The following is a 25,363-nucleotide window of genomic DNA, read 5'->3' on the forward strand; positions in this document are numbered from 1 at the left end:
TCAGCTGGTTTGTGGTGTAGAGGTGCACACACACAAAAAAATAAAAATAAATAAATAAAAAAAACGATCTGCCAACTTGCAAGTGTGAGCTTCAGTTTCCTATCGTTTAATACTGTTTTTATAAGAAGTGCAATTGAACCAGGCACACCACGCTCTATTACTCAACCATTCATCCATGCTGCTTTTTCAACTCCAACTTTTTCCTACTAAAAGCTGCATGGATATACAGTACAGACCAAAAGATTGCACACACCTTCTCATTCAAAGAGTTTTCTTTATTTTCATGACTATGAAAATTGTAGATTCACACTGAAGGCATCAAAACTATGAATTAACACATGTGGAATTATATATGGAATTATATACATAACAAAAAAGTGTGAAACAACTGAAAATATGTCATATTCTAGGTTCTTCAAAGTAGCCACCTTTTGCTTTGATTACTGCTTTGCACACTCTTGGCATTCTCTTGATGAGCTTCAAGAGGTAGTCACCTGAAATGCTCTTCCAACAGTCTTGAAGGAGTTCCCCGAGAGATGCTTAGCACTTGTTGGCCCTTTTGCCTTCTGTCTGCGGTCCAGCTCACCCCTAAACCATCTCGATTGGGTTCAGGTCCGGTGACTGTGGAGGCCAGGTCATCTGGCGCAGCACCCCATCACTCTCCTTCTTGGTCAATTAGCCCTTGATGCCTTCAGTGTGACTCTACAATTTTCATAGTCATGAAAATAAAGAAAACTCTTTGAATGAGAAGGTGTGTCCAAACTGTTGGTCTGTACTGTAGTTGCTCACCCAGATTGGCCTTTTTCTATGTAAATGATTTAGAAAAGTCAAATAAATTCTCACTTCATTGAACTATTCACACTTTATATCATTTGCACAAGTTGTCATATCCTCCAGCCCTAACATGCAGCAACACATCTGACAAGCTAGTTCATAAAAAACAACAACTGATTAAAGGGGTCATATGATGACATTTTATTTTTTCCTTTCTCTTTGGAGTGTTACAGGCCCTTGGTGCATAAAAATATGTAAAGTTGCAAAGACTAAAAGTCTCAAATACAAAGAGATATTTTTTATCAAAGTTAGGACCCCCCCCCCCCACATATGTAGAGGACCTACAATAATGTAGAGTGTTTGATTTGTATTTTTTTTTTTACATTAAAGCATGTAAACATATTCTTTTACACTAAATAGACAAAATAATGATCTTCAAAAAGCATCATATGATCAATTTAAATATAAAAAACGGATTGGCTTATGCAATTTTTTCCCTTGTCGGTGCTCTTTTATTCTTTTGTGTGAACTGAAGGCAAATTATGCTCTATTTTAACTTTAATAAATAAGTACAACTGACCATGACATCCTCATCTTATTTCAGAAAAGTAGCTCATCCAATGCTGAGTGTACACCTGCAGATCATGTGATGAATTTTTGAGGGAGGATGTGTGTCTGAACTACTGTATTTTTCGGACTATAAGTCACACCTAAATTAAGTCCCATCAGTCCAAAGATATGTCATGACGAGAAAAAAAAAACATATATAAGTCGCATTTATTTGAACCAAGATAAAACATTACCGTCTACAGCCACGAGAGGGCGCTCTATGCTGCTCAGTGCTCCTGTAGTCTACACTGAAATCAAGGAGCGCCCTCTCGCGGCTGTAAACGGTAATGTTTTCTCTTGGTTCATTTCTCTTGGTTCATGTCAAATGCATTTTGATAAATTAGTCGCACCTGACTATAAGTCGCAGGACCAGCCAAACCATGAAAAAAGTGTGACTTATAGTCCGGAAAATACAGTAGTTGATGCACAAAATCAGCAACCTGATAAAGTGGTTGACTGGCACAAAGTATTTTATGTATTTTGAAAATACAAAAATACGAATCTTAAATGTATCTAATAACAAATTACATTTGAATTTTTCCAAAGGCTTTAAAATACAAAATAGTATTTTACGTGATAAATGCAAGGAAATAGTTAGGTTGACAGAGAAGATTTCAGAATTAGAGACACGCATTCCGGCTTGCAGCGTTTGGCTGGGAAAAAAAATAATCCTACATTTAAAAAAAAAAATCAGAAAAGGGGAGAGAAAAAAACGCCCACACAAAGCTTTTTCTCTGGTGGTATAAATAATGTAACAATTTACTGTTTTTAAACATTAAAATAATATACACTTTACTTTCATAGTTCTTCAACAGGTATGCAAACAATGTCATCATTTCTCACTTTTTTCTCCTCAACAAGTAACGTTACAATCAAACACAACAGGGAAGTATCCACAAAAGTATTCAGCTAATCAACAAACAATGCTCAAAATATCAAAATCAGTTGCACTGACAATGAACCCATAAATAAACTGCTTAACAATGGCCGTTTGTCCCCCCTCCTCGTCAATTCCCTGCCTTCTTCATCACAGTTATGTTATACATTGCATGCCACATAACGTTACATAACCGAATTTAGCTAGCTGCTGAACAATATCCCAATAATAGCAATTAGCATTAGTCTAAAAAAACGAAATATAATACCGAAAACACTCGACATGTCAACAAAATGATAACAGAACATCTTTCAAAACACATATCAAGCTTAATTAAAAACCTCGAAAGCATAAACACTCATTCAAAGTACCTGGAAAGGGGAGATTTAAATAACCATAACCATAAGTTCCCGCCTCCTCAGCACGAGCTGACCGATAACACCCCAAGAGAGGCAGGACTTAAGGCAGAACAGCCAATCATCAGCCGGTCACACTCAAAGCCGGTGTCATGTTTAAGAGGGAGGGGGGAGAGGAGGCAGCCGCAGCGAGCGCATACACAGAGCGGCCAGAGAAACGGAGGAGCGACTGTAGTAAGGCGTTTGTGCAAAACTGCGGAAAAAACTGCAGAAAATGTGCGGGTGTTGAACACTCTCACCGGGAAAAATGTGGGTGTTAAAACACCCACATCCCCCACAGGTGCGACGCCCCTGGGTCAAATCACCGCTCTTCTGGTCCGATCAGAACATTAAACAGGTTCTCCCCACTCAGTGATGCACCCACTGAGAAACCTGATGAAAGTGCTCTAGTTATTGGTGATTCTATTGTACGGAACGTGAATATAGAGACACCAGCCACCATAGTCAAATGTTTACCGGGAGCCAGAGCGCCTGACATCTTGGCAAATTTAAAAGTGCTGGCTAATGCTAAACTTAAATACAGTTAAGATTGTTATTAATGCCGGCGCTAATGATGTTCGACTTCACCAGTCGGAGATCACTAAAAATAACATTAAAGAGGTGTGTGAACTTGCAAGCACAATGTCAGACACTGTAATATGCTCTGATCCCCTCCCTGCTTACCGTGGTGATGAGATGCATAGCAGGTTGTCATCACTCAATGGCTGGATGTCTAAGTGGTGCCCACAGAATAACATAGGTTTCATAGACAATTGGACGAGCTTTTGGGGCAGACCTGACCTGTTTAAAAGAGATGGTCTTCATCCCTCCTGGGGTGGCGCCACTCTTCTCTCTAGAAATATGGCAAATAGTCTTAGTGTTTATACTTAACTAACAGGTCAGGAAGCAGACAGACTGGCTAAACTGACCGTCTGCTAGCTGCCTCCCGTCACAGAGGTCAGTTAATTCTCAGCACATAGAGACTCTTTCACCTAGATATCACACTATAGAGACTGTGTCTGTTCCCCGAACTAGAAAATACAAAAAACGTCCAAACCATTGAGGTTCAACAAATAAAAACAGATGCAATGCGGATAAACAAATGATAGAGCTTGGCTTATTGAATATCAGATCCCTTTCTATGAAAACAATTTTTGTAAATAATATGATCACTGATCATAATATAGATGTGCTCTGTTTGACAGAAACCTGGCTAAAACCTGATGATTACATTATTTTAAATGAGTCCACCCCCCAAGATTACTGTTATAAACATGAGCCACATCTAAAAGGCAAAGGGGGAGGTGTTGCTTCAATTTATAACAACGTTTTCAGAATTTCTCAGAGGGCAGGCTTCAATTATAACTTGTTTGAAGTAATGGTGCTTCATATAACATTATCCAGAGAAACAAATATTAATGATTAATCCCCTGTGATGTTTGTACTGGCTACTGTATACAGTAGCCAGTACTGATTTTAAAGTATGGCGATTTTACATCCAAGTTAGTTCTGGCTGCAGATAAAGTTGTAATTATTAGTGATTTTAATATCCATGTTCAAATGAAAAAGATGCATTGGGATCAGCATTTATAGACATAGAACTCTATTGGGGTTAGACAACATGTTTCAGGACCTACTCATTGTCGAAATCATACTCTAGATTTAATACTGTCACATGGAATTGATGTTGATGGTGTTGACATTATACAGCCAAGTAATGATTTCTCAGATCATTATTTCGTTTTGTGCAAACTTCATATAGCCAAAATTATAATTTCTACTTCTTGTTACAAGTATGGTAGAACCATCACTTCTAACACAAAAGACTGCTTTTTAAGTTATCTTCCTGATGTAACCAAATTCCTTCGCATATCCAAAACCTAATAAAAACCTCAGCTGCTCTTCACTTCTTCTTCAGAAACACGGGATGATGTGGGAGCATCGAGTACTCTGATTGGTTGGGATTATCCGGGACATTTGAGAATATCCGGGCCCTTTGTACAGGGAGTTAAGCCCATATTCCTTACCAGCAACCATAGCGACAGTGACCAAAGTAATATCAAATATGTCTTATCACTTTCTGACACAACAAGAGTCCAAAGATCCCAATTTCTCTTAAAATCTCCATATAACTACAGCAAATTTTATATTTAGGGTGGAGAGCAGAGCATTTGAGTCACATTTAGTTGTCCGGTCTGGTTCCGTTCACACAGCGTTGGTTTTCAGAGAATGCGATTGAGTCCTGAAAATTTTCAGCTATAAGTTTGGTTACAGAATGTGGTTCTCACGCCTGAAAATCACTATGCTGTGTGTTAAGGACTCAAATATAGGACTGACACCTGTTTTCTGCTGCTGTGTGAACATGGCCAGAGACATGTTAATCCATAAAGAATTTTCTCTAGGTGCGTTCGAAATGGGATATAATACCCTCTGATGCGCACTTCGGAGTGAAAACAATAATGATTGCCATAATGAATGGTTGTTCCAGACCAAAGTGCTCAAAACTTGCTACTTCAAAGGCCCCTTCAGAATTAAGGATTTCAAAGGGTACAACTGATGGACACTTTGGGCTCCCATAAGCCACGACAACAAGGTCTCCGTGTGGGCACATGATAATGACAAAGAAGGGTACTTCAAGAAAAAGTTCTTTGGTCCCCTACACCCTTCAACCCTTCAAAGCTCTCACTCCGGAGGGTAAACCCTTTGAAGGGATTACGACATAGTGATGCCCTTCCAAACAGAACGCAGGGTCTGAGTCACTCACACCTTCACCAAACATAAAGTTAAAACCACTCACATCTTCTAAGGAGTTGAAGGTGGTTTGACAAGTGTCAAAAGCCTTATTATTATTATTATTATTATTTTTTTTTTTACTGAGAAATGTGTTTAATATGTATTTTAAAGAAAACCACATAATTTTTTTAATTTGTTCAGATGGATCACTTGAAACTGGAACCTCCACTTATTAAAGTGCAAACTGTTTCTTTTGGACATCTCACCCCCGACCAGAGAACAATATTGACAGCTTATGACTCACTTCTGATGGGGCTCAAACCTGCGACCATTAAGTTAGTAAACGTGAGCTTTAATCACTACACTACTCTGCCCATGTAGCAAAAGCATTTAGCATTTCTGTAGATCAAACAGATGAACTGAAAAAAAAATGCACACATGCATACTTGTGGTGCATTTCCAAGAAACAAGGCTCTTTTTCAATCCCGCCCCTATGCAACTGTATAAATATGACTTCAGTGAGGGTCTAAGATAACTTTGCCACTTTCTGAACTTCAGCTCAGACTCAAAAGGGCTCATTCAAACAAGCTCAAGAACAGCACAAAGGTAAACCTATAAACTGTATAAAAGACTGAACCACTTTAAAAACACCCTTAAACAATCTGCAGTGTATGGATACATTATTAATGTGAATCTTGTTTGTTGTTAATGTACAATTGTCCATGGTTGAAGGTGTTTTTAATATTTTTTTTTTATAATTATACCTTGGGCCGTGCAACAAATTATTTGAAGCAGGCTACTTTTTCTAATTTTTCTTTATGTAATAATTTTCCATACTTTTGAATATGAAGATAGACAGAATTGGTCTTATGTTTGCTTGTGGTCAGTTATTGGATAATATTCGTAGCTAATGTGATTCTCTTGTTCATACATTCATTAAAAATCTCCAAAACATCAGCTAATTAAAAAAATAAAATAAAGAAACACTTGGATAAGATCCTTAGAAAAGTTCATTCAGCATTTGAGACTTGAGCTAAATAATAATTTCAGTGAATAATTTATTAAAACAGGTACTTGCTGCCACCTACTGGTGATTTTAGTGTCATATTGACAAACGTAAATCAGTCAAGGTGCCAGCACAAAAATACATTTAGCAGTATTGTTATAACTATCAAAAAAATATAAAATCCACCATTAATTTTTTTTAATAACCGTATTTTCCAGACTATAAGTCACACTTTTTTTATAGTTTGGCTGGTCCTGCGACTTATAGTCAGGTGCGACTTATTTATCCAAATTAATTTGACATGAATCAAGAGAAATGAACCAAGAGAAAACATTACCGTCTACAGCCGCGAGAGGGCGCTATATGCTGCTCAGTACTCCTGTAGTCTACACTTGATATCATAGAGCGCCCTCTCGCGGCTGTAGACGGTAATGCTTTATCTTGGTTCTAAATAAATGCAACTTATAGTCCAGTGCAACTTATATATGTTTTTTTCCTCGTCATGACTTATTTTTGGACTGATGCGACTTATACTCAGGTGCGACTTATAGTTCGAAAAATACGGTAGACCCATTTTGAAGTCATTCATTCATTCACTGTATTTATAGAGCACTTTACAACTGCACTGCAGACAAAAGTGCTGTACAATGAAAAAACAAAACAAAAAAAACCCCTTCACTTAAACACACAGCTTAAAAAAACAAAGACTAGCCCACCCTCTCAAAGGCTAAAGACAAGAAGTAGTTTTTTACTTCAATTTTAAAAACATTTTAAAAGGCAAGGCAAGGCCTGATCCCCTTTTAACTTCAATTGAGTATGAGGGACAGTAAGCAATAACTTATTATTGGAACTTAGGGACCTAGGTGCTTGATGAACAGCAGCGAGCTCAAACATGTAAGCAACCACCCAGCAAACATTGGTCCGACGGCGACGCCGTGTGCCTGGCCAAAAATAGTCGTGGTAGGACGGCATGAATTGGTAAAAATATGTAACACAGAACATTTCCTAAAAATGCATTCAGATACGTTTGTACATGTCTATAGTTCTATGGGGTTGCATGTATAATTTTTACTTTGACTTTTAGCTGCGTGTAGTTCAATTTTTACCCGTGACCCGTGTTGTGAATCGGTTGTGAGAGGATGTCACTACGGGACTTCTTTTACATGTGCATTACACGTCCATCATGACCCTCTGTGAAATCCTTGTGAAATATACAAAAGCTGTGCTTACATCTTAATTAATACTGCAATAGGTTGTGAAAAGACGTCTACTGACATTGTTTACACATCTAGTCAAGGTTGTGAAAAGATGTCAAAGCAAGACTAGCTGAAAAAAAACAGGAATTATCTTTATGAAATACAAGATTTGTTTACAAAGTAAATATATTTCTGAGTTTGATGTAATTGCCAAAAATGAGCTGCCAAGCTGTAGTGACAAAAGATTTTAGATCAATCACAAAGATCAATAGATTTTGTGATATTACAAAATCCCGCAATAGGAAAGATTATCTCGCAAGATCTCGCGTTCTTCCAGGACATTGAGCAACCACGAGGAGCGGAGGACTCGAGGAGGGAGTTGTATCAATATATATTATATAAAATCAACTGTTGGGTAAGTACATTTTGTATTATTTGATTAATGTGCTTGAATTTTACTTGTTTGACACAAAGGCACAGAGATAAATTATGCCCACATTGTCAACTGAAATTCACTGAGTATGGCTAAAATTAGCTAACTTTAGTAGGCTAAATGTTACTTTGAACTTATACATGGTATATACCATAGTATAAAGTATGCTTAATGATTCAGTCAAAGTTATTAATGTAGCCTTGTTCCTTGTATATTGTATATCCTTCTTACAGTCACACTCCTAGTTAAGGCTCTTTCTCAGAGTCACACGCATAGTTAAGGCTCTTTCTCAGTCACACTCCTAGTTAAGGCTCTTTCTCAGAGTCACACTCCTAGTTAAGGCTCTTTCTCACAGCCACACTCCTGGTTAAGGGTCTTTCTCAGAGTCACACACCTGGTTAAGGCTCTTTCTCACTGTCACACAACTAAATAAGGCTCTTTCTCACAGTCACACGCCTGGTTAAGGGTCTTTCTCAGTCACACACTTAGTTAAGGCTCTTTCTCAGAGTCACACACCTAGTTAAGGCCCTTTCTCACAGTCACACGCTGGGTTAAGGCTCTTTCTCACAGTCACACTCCTGGTTAAGGCTCTTTCTCAGAGTCACACGCTTAGTTAAGGGTCTTTCTCCGAGTCACACTCCTGGTTAAGTCTCTTTCTCAGAGTCACACGCCTAGTTAAGGCTCTTTCTCAGAGCCATACGCCTAGTTAAGTCTCTTTCTCAGAGTCACACGCCTAGTTAAGGCTTTTTCTCAGAGTCATACGCCTAGTTAAGTCTCTTTCTCAGAGTCACACGCCTAGTTAAGACTCTTTCTCAGAGTCATACGCATAGTTAAGGCTCTTTCTCAGAGTCATACGCCTAGTTAAGTCTCTTTCTCAGAGTCACACGCCTAGTTAAGGCTCTTTCTCAGAGTCATACGCCTAGTTAAGTCTCTTTCTCAGAGTCACACGCCTAGTTAAGACTCTTTCTCAGAGTCATACGCATAGTTAAGGCTCTTTCTCAGAGTCATACGCCTAGTTAAGGCTCTTTCTCAGAGTCACACGCCTAGTTAACCTGGTTAAGGCTTTTTCTCACAATCACACGCTGGGTTAAGGCTCTTTCTCAGAGTCACACGCTTAGTAAGGCTCTTTCTCAGAGTCACACGCCTAGTTAAGGCTCTTTCTCAGGGTCATACGCCTAGTTTAGTCTCTTTCTCAGAGTCACACGCCTAGTTAAGGCTCTTTCTCAGAGTCATACGCCTAGTTAAGGCTCTTTCTCAGAGTCACACGCCTAGTTAACCTGGTTAAGGCTCTTTCTCAGAGTCACACAACTAGTTAAGGCTCTTTCTCACAGTCACACACCTAGTTAACCTGGTTAAGACTCTTTCTCAGAGTCACACTCCTAGTTAAGGCTCTTTCTCACAGTCACACACCTGGTTAAGGCTCTTTCTCACAGTCACACGCCTAGTTAACCTGGTTAAGACTCTTTCTCAGAGTCACACTCCTAGTTAAGGCTCTTTCTCACAGTCACACACCTGGTTAAGGCTCTTTCTCCATGTCACACTCCTGGTTAAGGCTCTTTCTCAGAGTCACACGCCTAGTTAAGGTTCTTTCTCAGAGTCACACACCTAGTTAAGGCTCTTTTTCAGAGTCACATGCCTAGTTAGGACTCTTTCTCAGAGTCACACTCCTGGTTAAGGCTCTTTCTCCGAGTCACACGCTTAGTTGAGGCTCTTTCTCAGAGTCACACAACTAGTTAAGGCTCTTTCTCAGAGTCACACGCCTAGTTAAGACTCTTTCTCAGAGTCACACAACTAGTTAAGGCTCTTTTTCAGAGTCACACGCCTAGTTAAGACTCTTTCTCAGAGTCACACAACTAGTTAAGGCTCTTTCTCAGAGTCACACACCTAGTTAAGGGTCTTTCTCACAGTCACACGCCTTGTTAAGGCTCTTTCTCCGAGTCACACGCTTAGTTAAGGCTCTTTCTCCATGTCACACTCCTGGTTAAGTCTCTTTCTCAGAGTCACACACCTAGTTAAGGCTCTTTCTCAGAGTCACACACCTAGTTAAGGCTCTTTCTCACAGTCACATGCCTGGTTAAGGCTCTTTCTCAGAGTCACACGCCTAGTTAAGGGTCTTTCTCAGAGTCACACACCTAGTTAAGGCTCTTTCTCACAGTCACATGCCTGGTTAAGGCTCTTTCTCACAGTCACATGCCTGGTTAAGGCTCTTTCTCAGAGTCACACATCTAGTAAAGGGTCTTTCTCAAGGGCACCTCAGTGGTATTGAAAAGGGAGGAGACAAATGCTGTTTTCCTCCAACTGACCTAACAACCATTTAAAGCACAACTTCTTTCAGACAATAAAAATAAAATGTAATGCATGTCGATGACCTTTTTCTAATGTTTCATTCATGATTCATTCATCTTGTTACAAGCTTTTATTTTATTTTAGCTGTAGACCATAAAGATATTTTGAAAATAAGTGCATGTCATCTACCTCAAATTTTTTATTTTATTTATTTAAAAAATTAATATATTGTCTTCCCTCAGATGCTGTGAAGAGTACGAGACTTTGAAGTGGATGCAGCGATGGCAGAACACCTGAAGGGTGGAGGTTACAAGAAATGAGCCAAACAACTGTAAAGTGTTTAAGGGATAGTTCACCCAAAAATGAAAATAGTCCTAATTTTCTCCCCCTCATGTTTCAAACCTGTATAGCTTTCTATGTTCTATTGGAAGAATGTTTGTAGACAAGCAGATCTCGCCTCCCATTAACTATCATAATAATTTTTCCTTCAATAGTAGTTAATGGATTGTGAGATCTGCTTGGTTACAAGCATTCTTCCAAATATATTTGTGTTGAGAAAAGTTGTTAGAAAACTATTTAAAATAACAGTTATGAAGGTTAAGATTGATAAGTTAAAATTTAGTAAGTTAACATTTAATACACAACATTTAGATTAACAGTTCATGTTACAGATACATATATGTGGTTAAAACATTGTGTAATTTTGATTTGTGAATTGACTTCATTTCCCAGGATGCATTGAGCAATGGTAAAGGTCATGTGATTCACAGGGGGGTTTGTGATTGGTTCTGGTGAATTCTACAACTGCCATCTTGTGAACGATTTGCTGAACAAGTTTTTTCCTCATAAAAAACGTATGAAACGAAGCAACGTCTCACTTCGTTATTCTTAGTTTCTAAGACGATAAATGTACAACAATTTTTGGTGCCGAAACCCGGGAATCAGAAGACTATGAGTGACGAAGAGCGACCGACCGTTGTGGAACAATATGAACGGTGCAAAAGAAAGCGTCGGACGATACGGAGTTCCACAACGAGACTGCTGAACCAGATCGACGTTGAATTATTAAAGGAAGACAAGGATATCGATCGTGTGCGGGACATGTTAGCCGTGTTGTCGGCAAAGGAGGACAGTTTGCGCGAGCTGGACAGCATAGTGGAGAAACACACTTCGCTGGAGGACGTGGAGGCGGAGATTGAACTCGCAGAGGAATACAGAGACCGCGTCATCGAGATGAAAGCGCGAGCTCACCGAGTGATTCGAGAAAATGAAACTGTGAGTAACCCACGGCCTGCTCAGTCAAGTGATGGTAACGTTAGCGAAAATAAACCGACAGTAAGACTGCCCAAGCTACAAATTGAGAGGTTTAGCAGAGATGTTAGTGTATGGCAGGAATTTTGGAGCCAGTATGAGACTGCTATTCATAGTAACGGTGCACTTTGCAAAAAAGAAAAGTTCACCTACCTGAAAACTTATCTTACTGGAACAGCTGCAAAGGCAGTAGCAGGACTCAGACAGTAACTATGATGCTGCAGTTGATATTCTCCAAAGCAGATTTGGAAGGAAAGATCTCATTGTAAATGCTCACATGTCAAAGCTTCTGAATCTCACTCCTGTAAAGAAATCCTCTGATGTCAGTGCATTAAGGCAGTTATATGATGAATGTGAAATTTAAATCAGAAGCCTAGAGTCATTGGGAGTGGTATCGGACACCTATGGCGGTATGTTGTGCCCAATATTACTCCAGATGATGCCAGACGACATGGCTCTTGAATACAGCCGTCACAGAGGGGATGATGATGAATGGAATGTGTCTAATGTGTTGAAGTTCCTGCAGAAAGAGGTTCAGAGCCGAGAGAGAACTTTACAAATGATGAAATCATACAACCAGAGAGAAAACCAGTCTGCTAACAAAACATGCAGCAAATCATATTCAGCCAATGATGTGAAATCAAAGAAACCAAGCATGCCATCTGCAGCTGCACTACACATTGCTGACCAGAAAATACAAAACTGTCTGTTCTGTGATAGCACTGAACACAAATCTGAAAAATGTCCAGACCACCCGGTGTCAGCACGCAAGGAAAAACTGAAGAAGCTTGGCAGGTGCTTTGTGTGTCTGGGGACCAAACACATCGCCAGGTTTTGCAGGTCAAAGTGCAGGTCATGTGCCACATGTGGAGGCAGGCATCATGCAGCCATTTGTGAGAAAAATGAAATATCTCCACCTGCTGCAGCTGCCAACATTGACACTGTTATTTCCTCAGTAATTCCCCAAGCAGAGCAATGCAAACCTGCCATTGAGAACACTGTGCTGCTACAAACTGCCAACGCATGGGTCGTAGGACCCACCAGCAGGAAGATGGTCCGCTGCTTGCTAGATGGAGGCAGTCAAGGGAGTTTTGTGCATGAGAATGTGGTGAAGGCGCTGCAGCTACCTGTTACTAGACAAGGGACACTTACTCTTCACACATTTGGCTCCTCTGCTCCAACAACGGTGAGTCGCAACATAGTGAAGCTCAGTTTGGAGAATGTATGGGATAATCGGCAGGGAATTGAAATCGAAGCAGTTGTCACCCCCAAAGCGTGCACAGCGCTGATGAAAGTGCCTGGTGAACATATACAAATGGAAATGAAAAACAGAGGTCTTCAACTAGCAGATTGTGCTGGAGATGATAAACCAAAGCTTGCTGTGCTAATCGGCTCTGATTATTACTGGCAGATAGTATCAGGCAGAGTAGAGAGACTGACAAAGAGCCTAGTGGCACTGGAGAGCATTTTTGGATGGGCAGTGGAAGGCCCAGTAGCAGTGTCCAGCATGACAGAGACAACCTGCATGCATATTCAGCTCAACGAGGATGCACAGATTGATAAACAGCTGCATGCATTCTGGGAGCTTGAGTCCCTGGGCATCATAAATGAGAAATCTGAGAGTCCAGAGGATGTAGAAGCGTTGCAGCGGTTCGAGGAAACCTCCATCTTCAAGGATGGGCGTTACCAAGTGGAGTTGCCATGGCGACAACATCATCCTCCACTTCAAGACAATTACCGCATCGCAAAAAAAAGATTGGAGAGTTTGAAAAGGAAACTAAGCAAGGATGTCACACTCTATAGCAGATACAAGGAAGTTGTGGAGGACTACTTAAACCAAGGAATGGCTGAGGATGTGCCAAGGGAGCATGCATCATCACCAGGCAGTCAGATATATTACTTACCTCATCATGCTGTATTGAGAGAGGACAAGGCAACAACGAAACTGCGGGTTGTGTTTGATGCGTCATCCCACGAAGACAGAAGTCCCTCACTAAATGACTGTCTTTTAACAGGTCCCAATCTGAATCCAGATCTGATGAGTATTTTGATCAAATTCAGACTGCATGAAATTGCATATATGGCAGATATCAAGAAAGCATTTCTGCAGATATTACTCTCAGAAAGAGATCGGGACGCTGTAAGATTTCTGTGGTTCACTGGACCACCAACTGAGGAGAAGGATGTGACGCTGCACTTGCTCAGAATGACGAGAGTGGTGTTTGGAGCTTCGTCAAGCCCATTCTTACTTGCAGCCACCATAAGGAAGCATTTAAGACAGTACGAGCTCGAACACCCACAAGTGGTAGAAGCCCTCAGCTCCTCACTCTACGTCGATGATTTCATTTCAAGTGCAAGTGGGGTGACAGAGGCACATACAGTGACAACAACAGCCAGGAACATTATGTCTGCTGCAGGCATGGAGCTATGTAAATGGATGACAAACTCTCCTGAGCTCAAAGAAAAATGGCAGCAAGGCTTGATGGATTGTGCTGTGCATCCAGAGTCACACGTGTCTGTGCTGAAGGTGCTGGGTATGGTGTGGAGACCAGCCACTGATGACTTTGTGTTCGACCTCAGGGGGTTGCTTGATATTCTGAAAGAAAGAGAAAACACAAAATGAAGTGTTCTGCAGTCTTCTGCTTGTATTTTTGACCCTTTAGGATTCCTGACTCCTTTCACCATCAGAATTAAGTGCTTGTTCCAAGAGATGTGGGAGAGAGGGATCAAGTGGGACGAAAAATTGCCACTTGATCTGGCAAAGAAATGGCAACAGTGGTGCTCTGAGCTCCCTCAACTGCATCAGCTCTCAATCCCACGATGGTACCAAACACACATACCATGGCAGGAAGGTCAAGTGTTGAGGCTAAATGTGTTCTGTGACTCGAGTGAAAGGGCGTACAGTGCAGTCGCTTATCTTCAAGGAGAAACAAAGGAAGGAGAAGTGACCACAAGCCTGGTTGCATCTAAGTCCAGAGTGGCTCCACTCAAAAGGATGACACTGCCACGCCTGGAGCTAATGGGTGCTGTAATAGCAGCCAGGCTGGGGAACACCCTCATGAAAGCACTGCAACTAGACAAGACGCAACTCAGACTATGGACAGACTCGATGATAGTGCTGCATTGGATTTGTGGTTCTGCTCATAAGTGGAAACAGTTTGTAGCAAATAGAGTAACGGAAATCCAGTCTCTAACTGATCCACAGTCATGGTCTCACTGCAAAGGGAAAAATAATCCAGCTGATCTTCCCACCAGAGGTCTAACTGTGCAGGACCTGAAGCAGAGCACATTGTGGTGGAATGGTCCTTGTGTTCTGATGTCAACTGATCAGTTAGAGAGCACTCAGGAAGATGTTCAAGAAGATGAGGTAAAGTCTGAACTCAGATCCAAATACCAGATTGCTGTACAGCTTGTTAAGCAAGACCAAGACTTCTTAAGCCCTGTTTTATGTCTGGAGAAGTACAGCAAACTAAAAACAGTGCTCCGGGTAACAGCCTGGATAAAGAGGTTTATCACCAACACCCGCTCAAGCATAAACATCAGTGGTGAACTGACGGCAGAAGAGCTGAATGAAGCAAATAAAAACTGGATAAAGGTGATTCAGAACCAGAGTTTCAGCTCTGAAATTGATCTGCTGAAAGCAGGGAAATGTCCCAACACTGACTCCAGAATCCGAGAGCTAAAACCATTTCTGGACGAGGATGAGCTGCTCAGTGTGGGAGGAAGGCTCCAGCATTCTGATCTCTCTTACAGAGAAAAGCACCCATGGATTTTCCCCAACAATCACCGATACACAGAAATGTTGGTGCAGTATGAACATGAGAAGATAATGCATGCAGGTGTACGAGACACTTTAGTACAGACAAGAGAGAAGTATTGGATTTTGAGGGCATGACAGGTAGTGAAGAAGGTTGTGTCCAGATGTGTAATCTGCAAGAAATTTAAAGCAAAGGCTGGACAGCAGACTACCGCGCCACTGCCGAGAGACAGGATAATAGAGTCACCGCCATTTGAGATCACTGGTGTGGACTTCGCAGGGCCACTCTATGTCAAGACACAGAACGTTATGACAAAGGCGTATATAGCACTGTTTACTTGCGCTGTAACAAGAGCATTGCACTTAGAGCTGGTCTCAGATATGTCCACAGAGAACTTCCTGTTAGCGTTGAAAAGATTCATCTCAAGAAGAGGATTATGCAAGGTGATTTATTCAGATAATGCCAAGACGTTCAAGAGAGCTGATCAAGATTTGAAGGAGCTCCGGAAAGGCATTAAAGATTCACAGCTACGGGAGTTCTTCTCAGAGAAAGGCATCACCTGGCGGTTCATCGCTGAAAGAGCAGCCTGGTGGGGCGGATTCTGGGAGCGATTGGTTAGGTCAGTCAAGGTTATTCTCAGAAAGGTGCTAGGCAGAGCTAAACTCAACTTTGAAGAAATGTGCACCATTCTGACTGAAGCTGAAGCCATAATAAACTCGAGGCCGCTCACTTATGTGCACAATGAGGTGGATGAGCCAGAGCCACTGACACCTGCTCATTTCTTGGTGGGTCAGAGACTGACCTGTTTGCCTCCTAAGCCATGTGCAGTTGAGACTAACCATCCAACAGTGAACAAGGAGGAGATGAACAGAAGGTGGCGTTACAGACAAAGACTTATGAATAACATCTGGAACCGATGGTGGAGAGAGTATTTGCTGAATCTGAAGTCGGCTCATCGCTGTGACACCCCACAATCTTCTTTGCTGAAAGTCGGAGATGTTGCGCTCATCGGAGAAGATAATACCCCAAGACAGAGCTAGAGGCTAGGAAGAATTGAGGAACTGTTTCCAGGTCGTGATGGCCTTGTGAGGTCATGTGCAGTTCGCACAAGTTCAGGGACTGTTCTGCGGAGACCCATCCAGCTTTTGTATCCTTTGGAAATCATATAAACTGTGGTTTATGGGGGGGAGGATGTTGAGAAAAAGTTGTTAGAAAACTATTTAAAATAACAGTTATGAAGGTTAAGATTGATAAGTTAAAATTTAGTAAGTTAACATTTAATACACAACATTTAGATTAACAGTTCATGTTACAGATACATATATGTGGTTAAAACATTGTGTAATTTTGATTTGTGAATTGACTTCATTTCCCAGGATGCATTGAGCAATGGTAAAGGTCATGTGATTCACAGGGGGGTTTGTGATTGGTTCTGGTGAATTCTACAACTGCCATCTTGTGAACGATTTGCTGAACAAGCACACGCTGTATTTTTGTTACTTTCGCTTTCTTTTTTTCCTCATAAAAAACGTATGAAACGAAGCAACGTCTCACTTCGTTATTCTTAGTTTCTAAGACGATAAATGTACAACAATTTGTGTTTATTAGACAACTGTATAAGTCAATGACAAGATTAATAAAGACATGATAAAAGATACCATCTTTTAACATTCTATTAGAAAACACATGAACACATTCTCATAAATTTAACATTTTAATTCATGTCAGTTCTATACAGTTTAAAATAATTTACACCACTTTGATTTTATAAATATGAATGATTTCAAACATATTTTATGATTTTCTTGTCACATGACAACAATGGCTCCTGCAAGGTGATAATGTCACGTTCAAATATTAATAATACTCTTAATATTATTTTTAAATAAATATGATTTAATAATTTAAAAATAAATGCAATTAAATAATATTGATTTACATTATTATATATTAAAAACATTAATAATAAAACAACAGTGACGTTCATTTCATATTAATGCATCATCCTCACACTGTCAAACAAATTTTAATACAATGAGGATGAGCCCCCATTTGTTATACCCCATGGCTCAGTAAAGAATCTTAGCCATGGGGAAAATGACAGATTAGGTTCTGTCATTTAGAAACATGGCTTTTCATACCACTGCTATGCTGATGACACTCAAGTCTTCCTCTCATCCCATCCTGATGATCCGACGGTTGCTATTCTCATCTCAGCTTGTCTAACAGACATTTCTTGCTGGATGATGGAGCATCACCTTCAACTCAACCTTGCCAAGACAGAACTGCTTGTGATTCCAGCAAACCCATCGTTTCATCACAATTTCACCATCAAGTTAGGCAAATCAACCATAACTCCTTCAAAAACAGCCTGTAGCCTTGGAGTTATGATTGATGATCAGCTGACTTTCTCAGACCACATTGCTAAAACTGTCCGATCCTGCAGATTTGCTTTATTCAACATCAAGAAGATCAGGCCCTTTCTTTCGGATCATTCTGCACAACTCCTTGTTCAAGCTCTTGTTCTGTCCAGGCTGGACTATTGCAATGCTCTCTTGGCAGGTCTTCCAGCCAATTCTATCAAACCTTTACAATTAATCCAGAACGCAGCAGCAAGATTAATTTTTAATGAGCCGAAAATAATACATGCCACACCTCGGTTCATTAGTTTATACTGGCTTCCAATAGCTGCTCGTATAAAATTCAAGGCATTGATATTTGCCTACAAACCTACCACTGGTTCTGCACCCATTTACCTAAATTTGTTCCTTCAGACTTATGTGCCTCTAGAAGCTTGCGTTCTGCAAGTGAACGTCGCTTGATTGTTCATCCCAAAGAAGCACAAAGTATATTTTACAGACTTTTAAATTAAATGTTCCCTCCTGGTAGGAATGACCTCCCCAACTCTATCCGAGCAGCTGAGTCCTTAGCCATCTTCAAGAATCGACTAAAAACACATCTCTTCCATCTTTTTTTTTTTTTGTTTTAACTCTTTTTCAACTTTAGCACTCACTATTCTAATTAAATTATTTATTTATTTTAATTTATTATACAATTACAAAAAAATACCTCTAACACTCACTAGCTTGCTCTATTCCTTTTCTATTCTATCTGTTTTCTTTTTTATTTATTATATTGTTTAAAAACCCTTACTCTGTGTTCTGCATTGAAGCTGAGTCTTGTTATATCACTTTTATATATATATATGTATATGTATATTGAGTTACCGATATACATTTCTGATCTAAATATTTTTTCTATTGAACCTTTAGATTTAATTCACTTTATTTTACAGAAATGTAGACCTTATAAGTTCACAGTATATTCTTTTTAGAGAGTGTCTATCAGCTCCTCAATCTATTCCTGTCAAATACCTCAGTCCATTTATTCTGCTGAATGTGTTTTCCCTCATGGCCAGTTGTCATACTGCTTTTTAAAAGGCCCATCAGGAAGTCAATAACAGGTGTCATCAGGTAACCAATCCAAGAGCAATCACTGAATCGTCACACCTGGATTGATGTTTATTTAATGCAGTGGTTCCCAACCATGTTCCTGGAGGTCCCCCAACACTTCAGGTTTTCAATGTCTTTAGTTTATTTCACTCACATTTCACTGCTGGTTATATATGCTAAATATAATTGTGTATGTGACAAATTAAAAAAAAAAAAAATCTTGAATGTCTCTTTAATCAAACACACGTGATTCAGATCATCAGCTCAGTAGAGACTCCAAGAGCTGAAATGGGTGTGTCAGACAAAGGAGAGAAGCAAGATGTGCAGTGCTGGGGGTCTCCAGGAACTAGGTTGGGAACTACTGATTTAATGGCACATGTCCATTGATATTAATGAGTTCTCTTAGGGTGTATTCCAGAAAGTGGGTCACTATCACACCTTCCGAAAAAGAAGCTCCGAGCTTGTTAACCCGAGAAAAGGGAAGCTCAGAGTTTTCGGTTGAAATAAAAAAAACTAAACTAAACCTCTAGGTAAGTTAGTAACTCTGTGAATCGGGAGCAGGATTTTCTCAGTAAACCCAGAGTTTATTTCAGTCTCCTCCCACTTTTTAAAGAATAAGCAATATTTAAATACCTCATTCATTCAAGCTGCAAAAATTGCTTTTATTGCTGAGATTTTTGCTTTATTTCAAATTCAAATGTCTAAAAATAATTTAATCACGATGCATAATCTATATAAGAAAGAAATGTTATAATATTTAATTTTGTTTCCTAGGGTAAACAAGTACAATTATTTTTCCAGTGGAGTAAGTAAAATAATCTTTATGAAAATGGAAACAAGATTATTTTTCTCACCGGAACACTTTCATTTTCATCATGCAAACACCGTAAATGTGGCGAAAATGGCATGTTTTTTTAATAAAGGATCCTGTAGATGAGGAGGCTGCATTAATTTGTGTCACATTCACATCAGGAGAGGATTTAATTTGGTTTAGTTTATTTATTTTGCCATATCCACATGCATATTTATTTGAATGGTACTATTTTTAAATGGCATTTACTTGATCTGGTTTCATAATGATTAGAATTTCTTTTTAGGATTTCCAGTGTGGTGAGATGCATTAATTACACACACATTCTCGCCATCGAACCTTCTAAAAGTGAAGCTGATTACTGTATGGAATGGAAGGATGACAGATGGAAGTGTAGTGCAAGATATAAAGTCATGGCCAAAGGTTTTGGCAGTGACACATTTTGTGTTTTTCAAAGTTTGCTGCTTCAGTATTTGTAGATTATTTCACATATTTAAAATGAGTCTGGGTGGCATGGCTTATGTTGTGCATAAACTTTACTTACTCTGCAGGGCGCAATATACAGTAAACAAGTGGTTGTCCTTTGAATTGACATGCTTGTGATGTTTCAGTTTAAGAATTCATTCAAATTAATTGTTTAATTATGTAATTTCTGGTGCATTACAGAGAACTCTCAACAATCCAAGAATAATCCCTATTTTGTTGGTAATAACTAAATTTGACGGCAGGTTCTGCTCAGTGCAACATACAGAGATCTTCTCTCAAGCCTTAAAAGAAGTAGTGACTAATGATAAACATTTTCACCATTTCTAAACACAGGAGCATCTGAAGAAAGAAACACTCAATTATTAATACTGACATACTAAGTTGTATGAATAATAATAATAATAATAATAATAAATGGTTCTGAATCAAATAAATATCAGACAGAAGTTTTTTTTTATAAAAATAGACGAATGATTAGCCATTTTTATTTCAGGTAACAAAATTATTAAATTATTCATCTGAATTGACTCTCCGAGTTAAAACATAAAAATGTATTACACTTGTCTGGTACACCAATTGCTGGTGAATCTCAATAAATTAGAATGTTGTGGAAAAGTTCATTTATTTCAGTAATTCAACTCAAATTGTGAAACTTGTGTATTAAATAAATTCAATGCACACAGACTGAAGTAGTTTATGTCTTTGGTTATTTTAATTGTGAAGATTTTGGCTCACATTTAACAAAACTTGACTTTTCCAAGACATTCTGATTTATTGAGATGCATCTGTATTTACTAATTAAAGCCCTTTAATTAACTATTTAAGAAAGCAAAATGAAACATCAGGAAACCTTTATGAATTCATTAATTATATATAAATATATATATATATATATATATATATATATATATATACATATATATATATATACATATATATATATATATATATATATATATATATATATATATATATGTATGTGTGTGTGTGTGTGTGTGTGTGTGTGTGTGTGTGTGTGTGTGTGTGTGTGTGTTTGTGTGTGTGTATAAGTATGTATAAGTTAATGGATCTTACCGCTGCTTTTCTCAGTCAGAAATCATCGGAGATGGGGAGCAATCAGTCAGTTCTAAAAGACAAAGGCTACACAATAGTGAGTGAAGAAGAGAATAAATCACTGGTGAAAAATAAAGGTGGTGATCAGTTTGTCATTAAACAGCTGAACGCTGACCAGGTGAGACAAAAACTTTAATTATAATATTGTTTAAATGCAAAGAGAAATTCTGATATATTTCTGTCTGTTTTCAGGATGATGTATCTAATTTTCTTGAAAAGCTCAAACATCCACACATAGTTGAACATAAGGAAACCATCAAAGGTTAAAATAAATTTACATTACTAAATCTGTACTTCACATTCAAACTTTAATCAATTATTTTAAACTACACTGTAATGCATTAATCTGTTTTCAGATCGTCACTGTCTGTATCTTGTAATGGAGCTCTGTGAGGGTGGAGATCTAACTCACAAAATCTATCCTGAAAATAAAGGAACTGTTGCATTTTCTGAGGTATGTTTGTTGATTAAGTGTGACTTAGGTGGCATTTATGAGCAGTTGGCCACATCCAGTAAAATGAATAGCTTTCAATGGCCCTCTGCTGGTCAAAACAAGTTATTGCTTAAACACTAATCTCCTTAGTTTTTTCACTAACCTCCAGATGGCAGTATTCCACACCTAACACCTAGATCAATATCCAGAAACAATTAAAAAAAATATATATTTCACATGCAAGCTAATGGTGTAGTTTCAGGTTTTTGTGGTAAATGGGTACAAAAGTACTTCAAATCTCCCAAAACACAGCATTAATGCATAAATGAGGAGTAAACAAAAAAAATATATATTATTTGTATTATTGAAAATGTATATATTTTCTACAATTATGCTTTCAATTTTGGGCATTTAAATGGGAATGGATATTGTGATTTAATGCGTTAATGTGTTGTATGGTTAAATATATTATGTGTATCATGCTGAGTCAGCATGGAACAGAAGATGCGATTGCATTGTCTTCCTTTTTGTGGCATATATCTGAAACAGCTTCTCAGGCCCTGTCCACACGGACACGGGTATATTTATAACCGTGACTTTTTTTATGCGGTTCTGCCTTTCGTCCACACGAAAACGCAGTTTCAGGGCACCGAAACCGAACATTTTTGAAAAGTACGGCCAGGGTGAGCATTTTCAGAAGCACCGGTTGCAGTGTTGTTGTGTGGACAGTATAACCGGGGTTTTTGCCTTGCGACGTCAGAGTGTGCGCCGTTATCCGCTGTGTTTGACGTCAGATTGTGCGCTGCTTACTGCTTCTGATTGGCCAAGGTGACTTTACAATTTGGGTTATATCGCTGCCTGCTGGTGTGGCATGCTCTTGACAGCGCTTGATAGCACGTTTTTGCGTTTTCATGTGGACGGGATTTTTTTTTTAAACGCAGGAGGAAAAACTCCAGTTATAAAAATACCCGTGTCCGTGTGGTCTAGGCCTCAGTCAAGAAGAAATGTATGGGCAGAGTAAATAACTGATGAAGCACTTAAAGAAAAAAAATTAAAACCTCCAACTCAAAAAAGCAGTAGCATTAAACAATTCTTAACTATTGCACATCAATGTACTGAGCAGAAGTCAAATTGGATTTTTACCAAATTACCGTACATCTTACCACATCTATAAATTACATATTCTAATTAAAAAACATGTTAACCAAGATAAAGGTATAATATATATGCATGCTTTATTGACTTTAAAAAGCCTTTTTACTCAATTCGGCACCAAGGACTATTTTACAAACTTATTGAAAGTGGCATAGGAGGTAAAAACCTATGACCTTATCAAATCAATGTACACTGTAAATAAATGTGGTGTAAAAATCAGCATCAAACGTACGAGGTATCTTTCCCAAGAGCGTGGTGTGAGACAGGGCTGCTGCTTAAGCCCAACATTATTTAATATTTACATCAATGAACGGGTGAGCAGCCTGGAGCGATCCGCAGCCCCTGGCCTCACACTACACAACTCACAGATCAAATGCCTGCTGTATGCAGGCGATCTGGTTCTGCTGTCTCCCACTCAACATGGTTTACAGCAGAACCTGGATCTGCTAGAACAATACTGCCAGACCTGGGCCCTGACAGTCAACCTGAAGAAAACCAAAATCATGATCTTCCAGAAAAGATCCAGATCCAGAGGAACACAACACACATTTACATTAGGCACTAACCCAATAACACACACATCACACTACAACTACCTGGGTTTGAAAATCACATCCACAGGAAACTTTAATCATGCTGTGAATGAACTGAGAGATAAAGCACACAGGGCCTTCTACGCCATAAAACGGCAATGTCCTATAGAAATCCCTATTAGAATTTGGCTGAAAATCAAGATTTCACCAAATAGGACCAAATAGGAAAAGCATCCAATTGAGACCCTGCATGCAGAACTTTGTAAAAAATATATTACACTTGCTCCGGCATACAACAAATAATGAATGCAAGGCAGAATAAGGCAGATATCCTCTAATAATAAAGATTCAAAAAGAGGGCAATTAAATTCTGGAAACATCTGAACTCAGTGATCCCCAATCATATCATTATAAAGCCCTTCAATACCAATATATTTGCCAAGAAAGCAGTCCCCTCCCTCAGCTGATCCAGAGCTTCAGTCCTGATGCTTCACTAACATCTACTGATGCTCTGAATCACATCAGAATCAATCAGATTACTGCACAAATCAAACAGAATTACATCACTCACTGGCAAACCCAAACAGATCAACAGAGTAAAATGCGATGCTCTCTGACTCTAAAGAGGGAGTACAGTATGGCAGAGTATCTGTACACAGTGTCAGATCAGAAACTGAGAAGCACGCTGACCAGATACAGACTCAGCGGACACAAGCTGATGATAGAGACGGGCAGACACATGGCTGCCAGCGGAGCAGAGACTGTGTTCACACTGTGATCTGAATCAGATGGAAACAGAACTGCACTTGCTAACAGAATGCTCCAAATACACAGACATACGGACAGTGTTCTGTGATCAAATACAGCAGATCCATAAGACATTTAAAACTCTTCCGAAGCAGGAGAAACTGCCGTATCTGTTAGGAGAACACAAGAACTGCTGTGTGTTTGCTGCTCAATATGTGTCTGCCTGTCATGATATTAGAGAAAACACTCAACCTGCCCTGATCTGATGTTTCCAGCACGTGTAGATTATGTTATGCCATACTATTGTATTGTATTACTTAGATGTATATTTTGCCTCTGTAAATCTAATACTTTATCTTATTTTATATTATTTCTCACTTATACACTTACATACACTAATTCATTTTGGACTACATGCTTAATACTTTTTATATACTTGTATCGTTACTGTTACTATTATTCTTTTTCTTTCTGTTAATACATATGTGCACTATTTGTAAGCAGCCCAGCTGCAACTGCTTTGGCAATACAAATGTACAGTTTTTGTCATGCCAGTAAAGCTCACCTAAATTGAGAGTATGTGTGCATGTGCTGGCTCATGAGTGTGGTGTTGAGGTGTGATTAAACTCAGAGGAGAGTAAGTGTAGTGTGAATGGTGACTGTGTGGAAGTTGATGGATAGTTTGGTGTAGCAGTGACAGTAATCAGGAAGGAGCATTAAATCTTACACATACATGAATTTGTAAAGTTAAGTATCCATTAACTATTTACTTATTATTATTCTATTATTTTATGTCACTGTCTTTATACTTGCTGTATTTTTACAATGCTGTACTACAATGCTATTCACATTAAAACATTTTGCATTTACAGATTCTGGACTGGACTGTGAAGATCTGCATGGCATTAAAGCACCTGCATGATCAACAGATCCTCCATAAAAACCTGCAGCCAAAGGTACAAAATGAACATTTAAATAAAATGTATTTATTTGCTATTTTTCTTTTTATGTTTTGTGTATAATATTTAATCAGAATTTCATAACTGAACCTTCTGGTGAAATTAAAGACTTCCGTTCCTAACTAGCTTCACTGCATTTTGAAAGCAATATAAAGTTTGTTGTGAAGCTGACAAATAAGTTTGTGCATTTAACAAATATGACATTAACCTGCTTCATTCTAGTCTTTTGATTACTAGATTAGTTAGAATTAGAGGAGCAGAACACAAATCCTCGAAAACAACAAATATTTATTAAT

At 38.9% G+C, this 25,363-nt stretch overlaps 1 protein-coding gene across 1 annotated transcript; it reads left to right on the forward strand.

The window, feature by feature from the left end:
* Nucleotides 1-21,222: 21,222 nt before the first annotated feature.
* LOC132095938 (serine/threonine-protein kinase Nek2-like) lies at nucleotides 21,223-24,139 on the forward strand. The gene is made up of 4 exons (XM_059501031.1): nucleotides 21,223-21,358; nucleotides 21,433-21,502; nucleotides 21,597-21,694; nucleotides 23,987-24,139. Exons 1-4 carry the CDS (start codon nucleotides 21,233-21,235, stop codon nucleotides 24,137-24,139), a joined length of 447 nt encoding a protein of 148 aa, XP_059357014.1. The 5' UTR covers nucleotides 21,223-21,232.
* Nucleotides 24,140-25,363: the final 1,224 nt, after the last annotated feature.

Source organism: Carassius carassius, chromosome 2 (assembly GCF_963082965.1).
Source record: "Carassius carassius chromosome 2, fCarCar2.1, whole genome shotgun sequence".
In the NCBI taxonomy this organism is placed as follows: Eukaryota; Metazoa; Chordata; class Actinopteri; order Cypriniformes; family Cyprinidae; genus Carassius; species Carassius carassius.

Coding starts and splice junctions, on each gene's coding strand:
- LOC132095938 (XM_059501031.1), top strand. CDS start 21,233: ATGGGGAGCAATCAGTCAGTTCTAAAAGACAAAGGCTACACAATAGTG. Junction 21,359..21,432: donor AACAGCTGAACGCTGACCAG/GTGAGACAAAAA, acceptor GTCTGTTTTCAG/GATGATGTATCTAATTTTCT. Junction 21,695..23,986: donor GAACTGTTGCATTTTCTGAG/GTATGTTTGTTG, acceptor CTGACTCTAAAG/AGGGAGTACAGTATGGCAGA.